The sequence below is a fragment of the Camelus ferus genome, chromosome 12 (assembly GCF_009834535.1).
Source record: "Camelus ferus isolate YT-003-E chromosome 12, BCGSAC_Cfer_1.0, whole genome shotgun sequence".
Classification (NCBI taxonomy): Eukaryota; Metazoa; Chordata; class Mammalia; order Artiodactyla; family Camelidae; genus Camelus; species Camelus ferus.
Genome location: NC_045707.1, coordinates 20,953,830 through 20,966,268, shown reverse-complemented (window position 1 = coordinate 20,966,268; position 12,439 = coordinate 20,953,830). Strand labels below are relative to the sequence as shown.

The 12,439-nt window shown below is 48.5% G+C and overlaps 1 protein-coding gene across 1 annotated transcript in view; it reads right to left on the bottom strand.

Moving 5' to 3' along the window:
• PPM1H (protein phosphatase, Mg2+/Mn2+ dependent 1H) overlaps window positions 1-12,439 on the bottom strand; it is a 227,762-nt gene that overhangs the window by 67,363 nt on the left and 147,960 nt on the right. Inside the window, exon 5 of the mRNA XM_032493111.1 lies at window positions 4,610-4,694. Coding sequence (XP_032349002.1) covers window positions 4,610-4,694 — 85 coding nt within the window. The remainder of the gene's footprint in view (window positions 1-4,609; window positions 4,695-12,439) is intronic.

Here is a 12,439-nt window from a genome sequence, read left to right as displayed (position 1 = left end):
GTGAGGTCGAAGTGGAGGATCAGCTGTTTTCACTCACTCACACACTCGATCATAGCTGCCTGTCTTAAAAGCAGGTTTAGGCTTAAAGCATATACTTCTTGGGAGATAATTCTTGAGAATGAAAAAACCCTGAAGAGCCAAGAGGCACACACTGTCCACTTGAAACCTTTCCAAGCTCAGGCACCAGGGAAACAGCAGACAAACCAAACCAGACTCAGTGTAGAAGGCTGGGGGCGGTCCCAAGGACAACGCAAGACATCACCTCAGATAACGTAGCACGTGTGGGTATCAAATGCGCATTTGAAACCCACTCTCATCCCCTCTCTCCATTGCCCTTGATGATAAACAGCTGCAGGCTTGAATTATCTACGAGGACAGATGTGCATTAGTTGAAGGTTGGATGATCCCGGCACATCTTCATGTAATCAAATCAGAGTTTATAAATTTGTCTCGGCAGAACAGAGGGGAAGCCGTTACTCCCACACCTCAGGGCTCTAAGGTTCCCCGTCAAGGGAGATCCATGTCTGGCTGTCACCTGAAGCACATCACTCCAGGGTGACATGATTTTTCTAGAGGCCACAGTATCAGAGCAGTAAACTGCCAAGAAACACCCACAAACCAGACTGCTTTCCCTCCTATCTGGGCCTTGACTCCATCGAGCTTGGTGGGCCCCTTAAATATCTTATTTCAATCACCCTGGAAACGTTAATAAAATCACCTAAAACCCAGCAAGAGAAGAACAAGGCGTATTCGTGACTATCGGACCATCAGCTCTCCCCGGCTGCTGGGGCACAAGTGCACGGCCCCTGACCCCCTCAGCGCACACCTGCCACAGGCCGTGTGAACAGGTCAGACCCTCAAGCCTGTCTGATTAATCACCCAGCACAAGAACCTACAGAACAAAGTTCACGTTACCCGGAGAGCTGCTACGAAGGGCCCTCTGAGGTCAGGATCCAAGACCAAACAGGATTAATGTGCCTGCCACATCCATCTCTTTATAATCTGCTTCCAGCTCTGTAATCCCTGAGCGTCTGGACTGTGCATAGCAAGAACATTCTTGCTTGACGTGGATCAAATGGTTCATGTACAAAGGGCTCTGACCCCTCTCCCCCCACCTCCAAGAAAATCATTAACCATTTCTGCAAGTCAAAGAGCCCTGGGACTGCAGGCATCTGCTCAAAGCAAGTCCCTGGGGACCCAAAGGTTTTCATGATCTCTCACAAGTGTTTCTTGAGACATCATGAGAATAAAACTCGATTTGACCTCAGAATAAAGAATACACTGTTAACTTCCAGTGATGTCCTAACTCGTTTAGATCGTGTAAAGGAGACTACAGCTATCATTAAACAAAACTGTTTCACAACTAGTTTAAGGGAACTGATGTTTCCAAAAAATGAACTGGTAGGATTAGATGCACCTAAATTTGTAAGATATCTCCTGTATTTGATGTCATTATGAGATTACTTTTTATTTTGATCTCAGAATATATAATAAATATTTCAATATTTCTCCTATACATTTCACTCAGGAGAAAAGGAGATTCAGAGACATCGTGTGAGGGACTTGAGGTCACACAGCTCTTGCCTGGGCGGGGCCGGGAGAAATCCACATCACACTTCCGTTTTCCTTTCATAACTGTTATCATTTTCAAGATTTTATGCTATAAACTGCCTAACTCTCAAAAACTTTACATAAATATTTCACCACAAAGTTATTTTGTCTGTCAATTCCCTAATTCTCTCAAATACTTCACCCCAAAGATTCACATCACAGAGCACGTGAATATTATTACTGGAATTGTTCATTTCAAAGCATATATTCCTAGACGCCCAACGGGACAGGAGGCTGGACAGCCAGGGTATTTTATGTTTTGGTCATTTATACTCCTGTTGCCTGGGGAGAAAAGTTTTCGTTTATAAATTAGAGAAACCTACGTAGTTTAGGAGTCAGGATTAAAAAGAATGGGGACAGTGCTTTTACCTTTTAGACATTCAGATATTAGGCTCAGTTCAGTGGGTTCATGGTGTCCATGCTGATCATGCAAGGGTGACACCAAAATACACATTAATTTTAGAAACATCAGGAGAGATTCTTAAATAAAAATAAAGGGAAAAATGCCACTGTGGTTTGCAGGCCAGCAGAATCTGAAGTGGCAAGACTGGTTCATTCTCCAATAACCAAGTGAGTGTTATGCGGCACCAAAGAAGGCCACACATGTTATGTCACTTCATCCTCACAGCTGCCTTCTGGGGTTCTCTGTGCCCATTACTGACAGTGCCGCTGGGGAATCGGGCAGGGGCCCGGTAGAAATCACAGACACAGTCGTGTGACGAAGCTGAGCTCTGAAGCCACACGCTTCTTATTCCAACCATCTCCAAATAGACCACCAGTATTGGAATGTGAATCTGAAAACTGCCAGCCTCTCCTCCCTCCTAAAAAGTTCATGCTGTAAGCTCTTGGTACCGTTCTTGCCACATGAAAATGTGAAAGTGTTTCAAAACAAAGAAGTCCATCTGCTATTACTCACTGCCTTCAGCCAGAGTAAACAGGAGATGGTTTCTTTTAAGGGGCACGGAGGTGATGAAGACAGGGTGCAGTCGAGGCTGGGGAGGCAAAGGCCTGGTGCCGCCATGAGAGGTTTCAGGGGAGGGAGCGGGGAAGTCCTGTGTGGTGATGATCAGACATCAAGACAAACTGGCTCCTTCAGTCAACAAATTCTGATTCAGTGTCTCCTCTGTGCTGGCTACTGACGCTGTCAAGAGTCTAAGGAAGGGGCCTGCCCTCCAGGACTCAGTCTGGAAGGGGAGACAGAGCTCAGAAGAAGCAATACAATACCCCACGCTGGGGGCTTCTACACGGAGCTGTGTGAGCACTGGGGACGGACCCCTGGGAGGTAAGGGGACACTTCCTGGAGGAAGTGACATTTCTGTTGGAGTCTCAAAGGACAAGGAGTCTTCCTGGCAGAGAAGAGGGGAAGGATCATCCTGGCAGAGCATATTTCCAAAGGCATGGAGGTCGGAGAGATCACAATGTGTCCTGAAAACAAAAGATCAAAGCCGCAGCCTGGGATGCACGGTGGCACCGGTGGGGTTAACAGTGAGGTGATGCCGGAGAGGCAGATGGGAACCCCGATTCTGGGTTGGCCAAGTGTGGCCAGCCTTCTGTCCACCGTGGGAGCCAATGGTTTTTAGGCAAAGCCGTGACAAGGTCCATGTGAAGGTCACATGGGGCTTTGTGTAAGGTGGATTGGAGAAAGTTAAGCAGGTAGCAAGGGGGCTGGCGGTTATGAACCCTACTTGCAAGGACCCTGTAGCTCTCTCCTTTATAAGTGACAGGTCAAGGTCTGGAAAGGTTAAGAGACTTGCAACAAAGCTAACAAAGCTGCCCAGCTGGTGCGTAAGAGTGGGATGAGGATGGGGTCCCACGGGCTGCAATTCCCTTCCTCCCACCGAGACTGCCAAACACAGGGAGGGCTCTAATCCTGGGCCCCCCAGAGTGGCTCCAGGTTTATCTACTTGAAAACAGCAAGATAAATTCAAAAATAATTGTTGGTCAAAGCCTGAAGAAACGTTTTTACCTTGGTTCTAAATTCTTGCTGTCTTATGTACCAGGTAACTACCAAAAACAACACAGCTTAGCTACTGGGTAAAACCAACACAACACAGAGAAGGGAAGTGAGGGGAGTGCACGGCTACTTTCTAAATTGACCAAAGTCCTCAAAGCCCAGCTGTTCCCAAAGGCCAGAATTTAGAGACATGAACCAAGTCCTTCTGGAGAAGGCTGGGTTAATTCTTTCCTAGGAGCAGAAGGTCACTAACTTAGCCACACTGCCTAAAAAGAAAGCTGGTTGGCAGGAAATATTTCATCCACAGAACTACTCTTTACAGATAATCCCCAAAGATGCCCACCCCAGAGTAATCCAGGACGATGACCATAGTCATGGAACTGAGATTCTGCCTAACACCCGACCCCCTGGTTTGAGGGCAGGGAATTTATTCTGTTTCCCAGAAAACTCAAATCTTCAGTGAAGCAAAAATTCTAAGATCTGAAAAACCAAACAGCCCTCCTATAGCCCTCTCGTAATTTTGCTCCAAAGACGGGGAGCTACGTGAATGTATTTTCAGGGTACACACAGACTTTTCTGCCATCTGCATCTCTGCCCAAGAGCCCTGGAGACTTCATATCTGAGCACAAAGCAGCGGTGTATCTTGGGCTGCCACCCTCCTCGTGGCGAGATTCAGCCTCGTCTGAACCCTCTATTTGAGTTAAAGTGAGTAGCAGGCCTAGGAAGAAGATAGCCGCCTTCTTTAACACGACGTTTCATATTGTTCGTGTTAAGCCATTAAAGGAAACAGAGCGCACCGTGGTCTTTGATTGGTTACAGATGGGAGAAAATCAGCCACGGTAATAAATGCATGGAGACGGAGCGGGTCGTTGCACACGGAGCCGGGATGTGTGATCCAGGAGGTGCGTGAGGGGGAGTTAATACCATATGTCACTTACTGCTGTGGGCCTGCACTCATGTTAATAGCAACACATTCCTCCCCAACAGCTCCGACACCATCCCTGACACCACCTCTGGGCTCTGCCAAACCCAAAGGACTCTTACCAGGTACTGAAGCCGCTGGCGCTCAGTCTCGGGGGTGAATTCCGAAGACATGGGGATGATTTCTCCGTTTCTGATGATTATAGCCCTGCAATGGTGAAAATGCATGTCAGTGGCCGATGTCATAAGCACCTGGATTCTGCGATAACGCTACAGCGAGGTCAGAATACACATGCATGCTCAGGGGATAGTCTTCCTTCCAATCTTCAAGGCACCAGTTCACTGTCACCAACTCTGGATCCCTCACCACACTGTAGGTATCTTTAAGGGCATGACATTCTCATTAGCTGACATTTACTTTTTCTGCTAGCTTAACGCCCAGCATCAAGTATGCTACCTGGCACGTAATAGATGCTCAGCGAATAAATGGCTGGGTCAGTGAATCATGCACAGAGGCTCACTCTACACTAGTGCTCTTCCATCGAACTTTCTGTGATCATTAAAACTTGTGCTTCAATCTGTGCAGTCCAGTATGGCAGCAACCAGCCACATGTGGGTCTGAGCATTTGAATTATGGTTAGTGCAGCCAAGAAACTGAATTTTAAATTTTATTCACATTTAATTAATTCAGCTTTAAGTTAAGCAGTCATAAGTGGGCTAGTGTTTGAAGTAGTAGAAAGCAGAGCTCCAGGTGACTGGTTACTGTGGGCCAGCAGCACAGGCCTCCCCAGGGAGCTTGTTAGGCATGCAGACTCTCAGGTTCCACCACAGACTAATGTATCAGAACCTGCATTGTCGTAAGAGCCCCTGGCGATTCACAGGCACATTACCATCTGAGAGCACCTGACCTAGACTCCTGAGATTCTAGGGTCATATCCTGGGTCCAGGAGAAACCATTCATCTCATCTTAAAGGGAGGAAATCCATACACTCCCCAAAACGTGCCCAAGGGTGACCACTGACCCCAGTACTCTTGGGAGAACGGAGCTCCCCAAAGCAGACGTCTAAAGGAGAGGCTTCAGGATCGGTAAGTGTGGAGCAACCTTTCCTAAGCCTGTTCCCGGTGGAACCTCCTGGGCTCAGCCCTTGTTCTGCAGTGGCTCCTGACAGCACCTCCCCATTATCGACTTGTTGTGGTCGAAGGCTACCATTTCTACGACAAATGCAAGCGGCTTGGGGAACTGCATTCTGTTCAAACCTCAAAGCTCCCTGGTGTCAGGGATGCAGAGACCTGGGGAACCAACACACTTCTCTGTGAAGACCCACAAACACGGGAAATACCATCGATGAGCTCAGCTCTGGGTAGATGCCTCGCTGCCTAGGGGGCTGTATTCTTTGTGCCAAGAAACCCTCGGCACCTCTCCCTCGCCCTGGAGAGGCAGGCGGTCCCTGACTTAGAAACTATCCCTGTAAATGGCTGCAGCCGCTTGACCCCTCCCCCACCCCCTGGCCACCTGTGCCCCATTGCTGCTGTCATAGAAACTGGTGGAGGGGGCAGGCAAGGGAGGAGGTGACAACACAAATCTTGGGGGCGTTAAAGAATTCATGAATCTAGGAGAAAAATGACCTGTGAGCAAATGGAAAGGTTTGGGGGGCTGACTCTGGAAAGAGGATGCCTCTTGCTGGAACAGTCGTATCACTTATTATCCTGCTGAAAATAGGACAAATTAAAGATTCCTTCTTGTAAACTTGTAAAATGTAACCATCTCCCAACCCCCAGAAATGGTGATATCCACCATTCACAAATCGCTGTAAGTTAATTGAAATTGTCTTTGTCCTATTTATCAGCTGAGACTAAGGACAGTAAGAGAGCAGGGTTTTGGCAGAGGATAGAGAAACTTGGGGAGCGAGGGTGCGGTGTCAGCAAGGACCAGGGTGGGGCCTAACCTGAAAGCAGCAAGAAGGGTCCTGAGAACGTGGGGGACTAGAGCAAAAGTCACGCCATAAATTCCCAAGGCAACCTTCTGTTTCAAAATTTTGCTTAAAGCTACTCTTAACTCTTTTTCTTCCTTTTTCCTTCATGGTCCCTGAACTCCAGCTTCCAGGCTAAGAAAGTTGGATATTAGGAGGGAAGAAAAAGACAGTGAGTAAGACGAGGAAGAAAGGGAAGGTGGAGGATGGGGTGTCAGAGTGGGCCTGTCGGGAGGAGACGTCACACGCCCAGCCAAGAGACAGGAGCTCCTCCTCCAGGACCAGAGTGTCAGGAGGTCGGGGGCCTGGTCTGGTTGTTCACTATTATAATTCCAAATGCTTGGCATCACGCCTGTCACATAGCAGGAGCCTGGTGAATATAACTGAATATAAGAACAGATGAGAGAATTCAGGAGAAGCTTTGCCTTGAATTTGAGCGAGGAAGAGAGTGGAACTAGGAGGTGGCAGGAGTCCACTTACACAAGGAAAGTGGGGCGGACTTCACAGAGGCGAGAGGAGCCTTCATCTGCAAACTCCCCTCTCCCTCACCTTCTCCTCCTGACCAGTGCGAGTCCACCCATCGCTTCCAACCCCAGAGGTCTCCCCTACATCGCTTATTCCCTCTGTATTCCCAGCCCCTCTCTCTACTGGCTCTCTCTACCCAGAGTTCAAAACTATGCTCAAGAAATTGACACGTTGTAACTGACTATACACCAGTTTTAAAAAACAAAACACTGTGTTGAAAATTAAAAAAAAAAACTGAAACCGAAACTGAAAGCAAATGAACAACACTCTCCAATCCGAAACCCACCTTCTCGGGCTGTTCTATGTTCTTTCCCAGCCAAGGTTTACACTTAATAATCAACTTTCGGGTCTCTACTTCCTCCGCTCTCATTGAGCCATCAGACACAGGTAAATTCACTTCTTAGCCCTCTGCTCACCCAACTGCTCTCACCAGACCCTCAGCGGCCTCTTTGCTGCTCAACCCACTGGGCATGACCTCATTCCCTATCTCCTTGGCAGCCTTTGATGGTCTCTCCCAGCCCTGGCTTCTGGGACACGGCTCCTCCTGGTTTCCCTCCTACCTCCCAGGACTCTCCCTCCCAGACTCCTCTCCTCCTCTAGTGCCGGGAGACTGCCGTTTTGTCTCTTTACCCCGCTCCCTGGGCACTCACCTCCTGATGCCCAAATCCCCGGGATTTGGTTTAGAAGCCCCTCCCACATGCTCCCTGAGCCTGGAATTCCTTCTAATAAAGCACATATCCCATCCTGTTGCTCATCACTTAACTGCCTGCCTTCCACGCTAGCCTGTAAGCTCCTCAGGCAAGAACCACGTCTGTCCTGCTCAACACTGGGGCTCCACTACTGCATACGGTGTCCAGCAGTTACAAGCAGGACTGGCTACATAAGTTCCAGGGTCCAGTGCCAACTGAAAATGCAAGGCCTTTTGCTTAAAAATTAATGAGAATTTTACGACTGTGACAGCAGCGCACTAAGCCAAACGTGCGGGCCCTCCTGAGTGGGGGGTCCTGTGTGACAGTACAGGTCCCACCCTCGTGAAGCTGGCCCTGCCTGTGTGCCCTTAATATTTACTGCATGAATCAATGGCTTCGACAACGACATATGCTGATGATTCCAAATATGCTCTCCAGCCCACACATCCCTGCTGCGCTCCTGCCGGGAGCAGCCAACTGCCAACGGATATGCGCTGGGATACTCGCTGGCATCTCAGACTCAACATGCTTCAAACTTAATGATGCTACCCCCACCACACCCCCAAATATGTTCTTCCAGCCTTTTCTGTCTCAGGGAACAGCGTTCCTTTCCACCCAGGGCCCATTTCAGATGCCATCTCAGCCTTCTCACCTTTCTCACCCGACACATCCACGCAGGCAGCGAGTCCTGGGGCTGGCGCCCGCTCCACAGCATGCAAATCTGTCCCTGTCCTTGGTTCCTTCTGTTGGTGCCTGGGTTCAGGTCCCCTCCGGGGCTCATCTGCCTGCCTCAGGAGCTCTCCTCTGCCCTCCCTGCTCCCAGGTCTGCCCTCCTCTGACCCCGGCGCCACAGGGTCACCAAGGTGACTTGAAAGCACTACTCTCATCACATCATACCCCCTACCTCAAGCCGGGGGTGCCTTCCCAGCATTCCCCTATTTCCTTCATTATCTGGGTTTTGCCTATATTTCCATTTTTAGGGGTGAAGTGGGCTGTTTATTAGGTTTCTTTATTTAATTTTAGAGGATTGAACCCAGGGCCTCACGCATGCTAAGCACACACTCTACCACTGAGCTGTGCACACTCCTCCACCCCGGGTTCTGCCTGTATTTCTGGTCCGAGCCTCACGCTAGCTATTCCTTTCGCCCTACCTCTCCCTTCTTCTGGCCAACCTAACCCCTTCTCCAAGTCAGCCCAGGAGAATGCCCTCCCGGTCAACCTTCGACGCCCCTTCTCTGAGAACCCAGAGTGTCACATGCTCGGTGTACCCCAGCCCGTCCCAGTCGTCACGGCGACGGCCGGCCTCTGCGGCCCGTCTCTAACCACCTGACGACGTTTTCAGGCAGAGTCTAAGCCGTGGTCTCTGACTCTCCAGCACTCAGTGCCTGGCCCGTGACAGACACGCAGTAACTACCTGCTGAGGGTTAAGTGACTAAATGCATGAAGAGTAAGCTGGACTTGGATGGGCTAAGGGAGGCTCCCGGAAGACAAGACCCTAAAGAAGACTTTTCTTAATACCAAGGTCTGTAACTGTCTGTCTACAGTCTGAGCCCTCAAAAACCCATATGTGTTTTCATTGGTTTTACAGAAAGACAATGGGCCTAAAAGGATGTTGTTCTGGCTGAAGGACCACTGAAAAGTGACTTGAAAGATAAAGGGAAACTAGGCAGGGCCCTGTCCTTAGTGGGAGCGGGGAGAATGCAGCCACCACTAGGGTTACTGGTTTTCAATTTCAAATTCACACACACAGTAAGGCATCAGCATTCAGTTCTGATACTTTCTACTAGGGTAACCCTACCTACCTACTTTCATAAATAGATCATTGTGTCTAAATCCATCTATGTACAGGACAGTCTTCACTTGGTCTGAACTGCCAAGTTCCTCCTTTATGAGACGTCCATGGAGTAAAGATGGCAGCATGCTTGGCAGCCAAGTCTTCCAGTCCCTACATCACGATGTCTCTTCCTACGTGATTCCGGCTTCCTTTCGAGCTCTCTTTCATCCCTCTGATCCTGGGATCAATTTGTCAGAGAGCTAGTCTCCCACCTCAGGGGAGGGCAGTGAGAGGGAAGGGGTTTCAAAGGGAACAGAGTGCACATGAAGGCTGACAAACCCTGTACTAAACAACCAATAAAGTAGAGAGATGCCTTTAAAGCCACATTCTCTCATCATAGGATCCTTATAGACGTCATATCTTCCACTTCACTATCTTATGAAATGTTTTTCCTAAACAGAAAACAAGAAAGCCACGGCAGCAATGAGCGTCAAGGAGAGTTAGGCACAGGCTGACCTTTCTTCTGGGGCCTTGGGTCCAGATCTGGGGATGTGACAAGTGGTCAGGGTGACACTGCATTTCCCTGCTCAGTGTCTGGCCAGAGACCAGGTGATGTAACCACCTCCCACCTGGTACCCAGCACCACACAGAGTGGGCGGTTCCTAAACACATTCCCCAAAGCTAAGCCTCTCATTCACAGAGACTGTGATTCATATTTCCATGCTTTCATTTCTTATCCAGTATAATAGAAGGGGCAGCACTTGTGACACAGTGAGTGATAGGGTTTAATGCATTTCGTGAGTCAACTGCAAGGATGGGAGAAGAGGAGGTAAAGCAAAGACATTAACAGTTTTTAAGCCCTCACTTCCCCACATTTGCTGCACGAGATAAGATAAGATAAGATAAGGTGCACGAGAGGATAAGAACAATTTATTCCTAACTGATGAGAAGTCTGAGCTCAGAAAACAGGTTCTAGAAAATTCTGCTATTTATACCCACCAGTGTCACCATATGGGGTCAAAAAGACCTACTTTTTGTTCCACACACTGGTCAAAAGGTTAACTGGTCAAGAGAAAAATAAAGGACCAAATGGGATGCGCGTTTCAGGTATTTGATCAATTTTACAACTTCTCTTAAGGAGATCACACTCACTCCTGTCAAACCCATCTCAGAGCAGGAGGGACCTTCTCCAAAAGGCATCTGACAAACAAGCAAAAGAAAACAGATATAAAGGATGCGATCAGGCAAGTGACAGGAGGGAAAATGCAGACATTCAATAAACACGTGACAGGAAGCCCCGCCTCACTCGTCCAGGAAAAGGCAACTTAAAGTAAAAATTAAGTAATTTCTGCTCATCAGGTTGGTAAACATTTATTGAAAAAATTAACGACATACAGCAGCTCTCCTAGGGTGAAGTGAAAAAATCATTCTCATAATTAAAGGGGATGTGAATCATGACCCCTTTTAAATCTCCTACAATTGTAACTACATAACCAATGTCTCAGCCATCCTACTTCGGGGAATATGCCCTAAAGAAATAAAAGGCTCAGTACAAGTCAGCGATTCATTCTTAACATTATTTGTTGTGGCAAAGACTGGATACAGTCTGAATGTCTATCAATACGGGAATTGTTGAACGGATTGGTTTGTAATCTGTGAGATATTACACAATCACACACACACACACAAACCCGAAACCAAGAGCTGAGTCTACATTTTGTGTACTTTTAAGAAAGAAAAGCATGTTGTAGAGTACTGTGTGGTATAACCCCATTTTTGTAAAAACAAAAACTTAGATACAGATGCCCTATACACAAGAGGTGTTTGATTCCAGGCCAGAACCCTGTGTGTGTTCCTTCAGGCTCTGCAAAGGCTTTCCCGGGCAGGCCTGCCGGGAAGCTGCCCTCCCCACACCTGGTGCTCAGCCAGCGCTCTGCGGTCTCTGGGGAGGAAGAGGGGGTGGGCTGCAGGCCAGGGCTCCCTCTCCCCACCGTCCCCCGCAGGTCACCTGTACACACATTTCTGCCTTCCCCGCCTAGGCACCTTCCCCGGGAGTCTTGGCAAAGACACTTCCCTCCACTCTGACTCAGTACTTTTCCACTCTGAGTCCTTCCCTCTCTCCACCACCCGCCTGCCACTCCCCCCTGCCAGCACCAGCCCTGAGAAAACTCCTCCTGTCTCTGCTGCATGCCATTGCCCGGCCCTGGCCCGGTGTCCTTCTGTGGGGAACACGGAGCGCTTTCCTTCTCTTTGCCTCTAGCCTGCACCATCACAGTGAGTGAATAAAGGTTTCAATCTTATTTTCAGTTTGGCTCACTGTTCTAACCGGCCACCTTGACACCAGGCTGTCTGATAGCATAAATTATGTTTGAAAGAGTAGGAAGGAAGGGATGGAAGTGGAAGGAAGAGTTAAATTTCCTTTACGTATCTCTGTATCATTTAATGTAACAGCAAACGTGGAATGTCCCTTTTGTAAATTCTGAAGAGGAATTTCTTTGCTTCGATTTGGCCCTGCATTCACAAAAGACCTCGAGTCCTACTAAGTGCCGATTCATCTCTGTCACACTCCCAGGCTGCATGAACCCTGTGTGACCCAAGTACTCAGTGTCCACAGAGTCCTTCCAGGGGCCCAGTCACATCTCAGAGCTTAGGCGTGACCGTGAAAGTATCCTGTAGCTGCGTCAGGAGCCACTGACTGAGAAGCCAGTGGCTGAATTTTGTTATAAGAATAAGAACTAGTTAAGGCCGAAAATGTCTGTACCCTTCTCCATCACTTGTTTTATAGAAGGAGACCCACAGAGGTGGGTTCAGAACTGCCAATCACGCTCACCAATAAAAAGGATAAAGAGAGGTTCTGTATGAGGAATGAGCAGGGTGACCGGGGATTCATCAGCCCCTCCTCTGGATGCTGAGATCCCATTAATTTTAGGCACATAGAAGGGTTTGTGCAGGTGCAATCCTCTCCTTTATCCACAGCTCGGGCATCCCGTGCTGG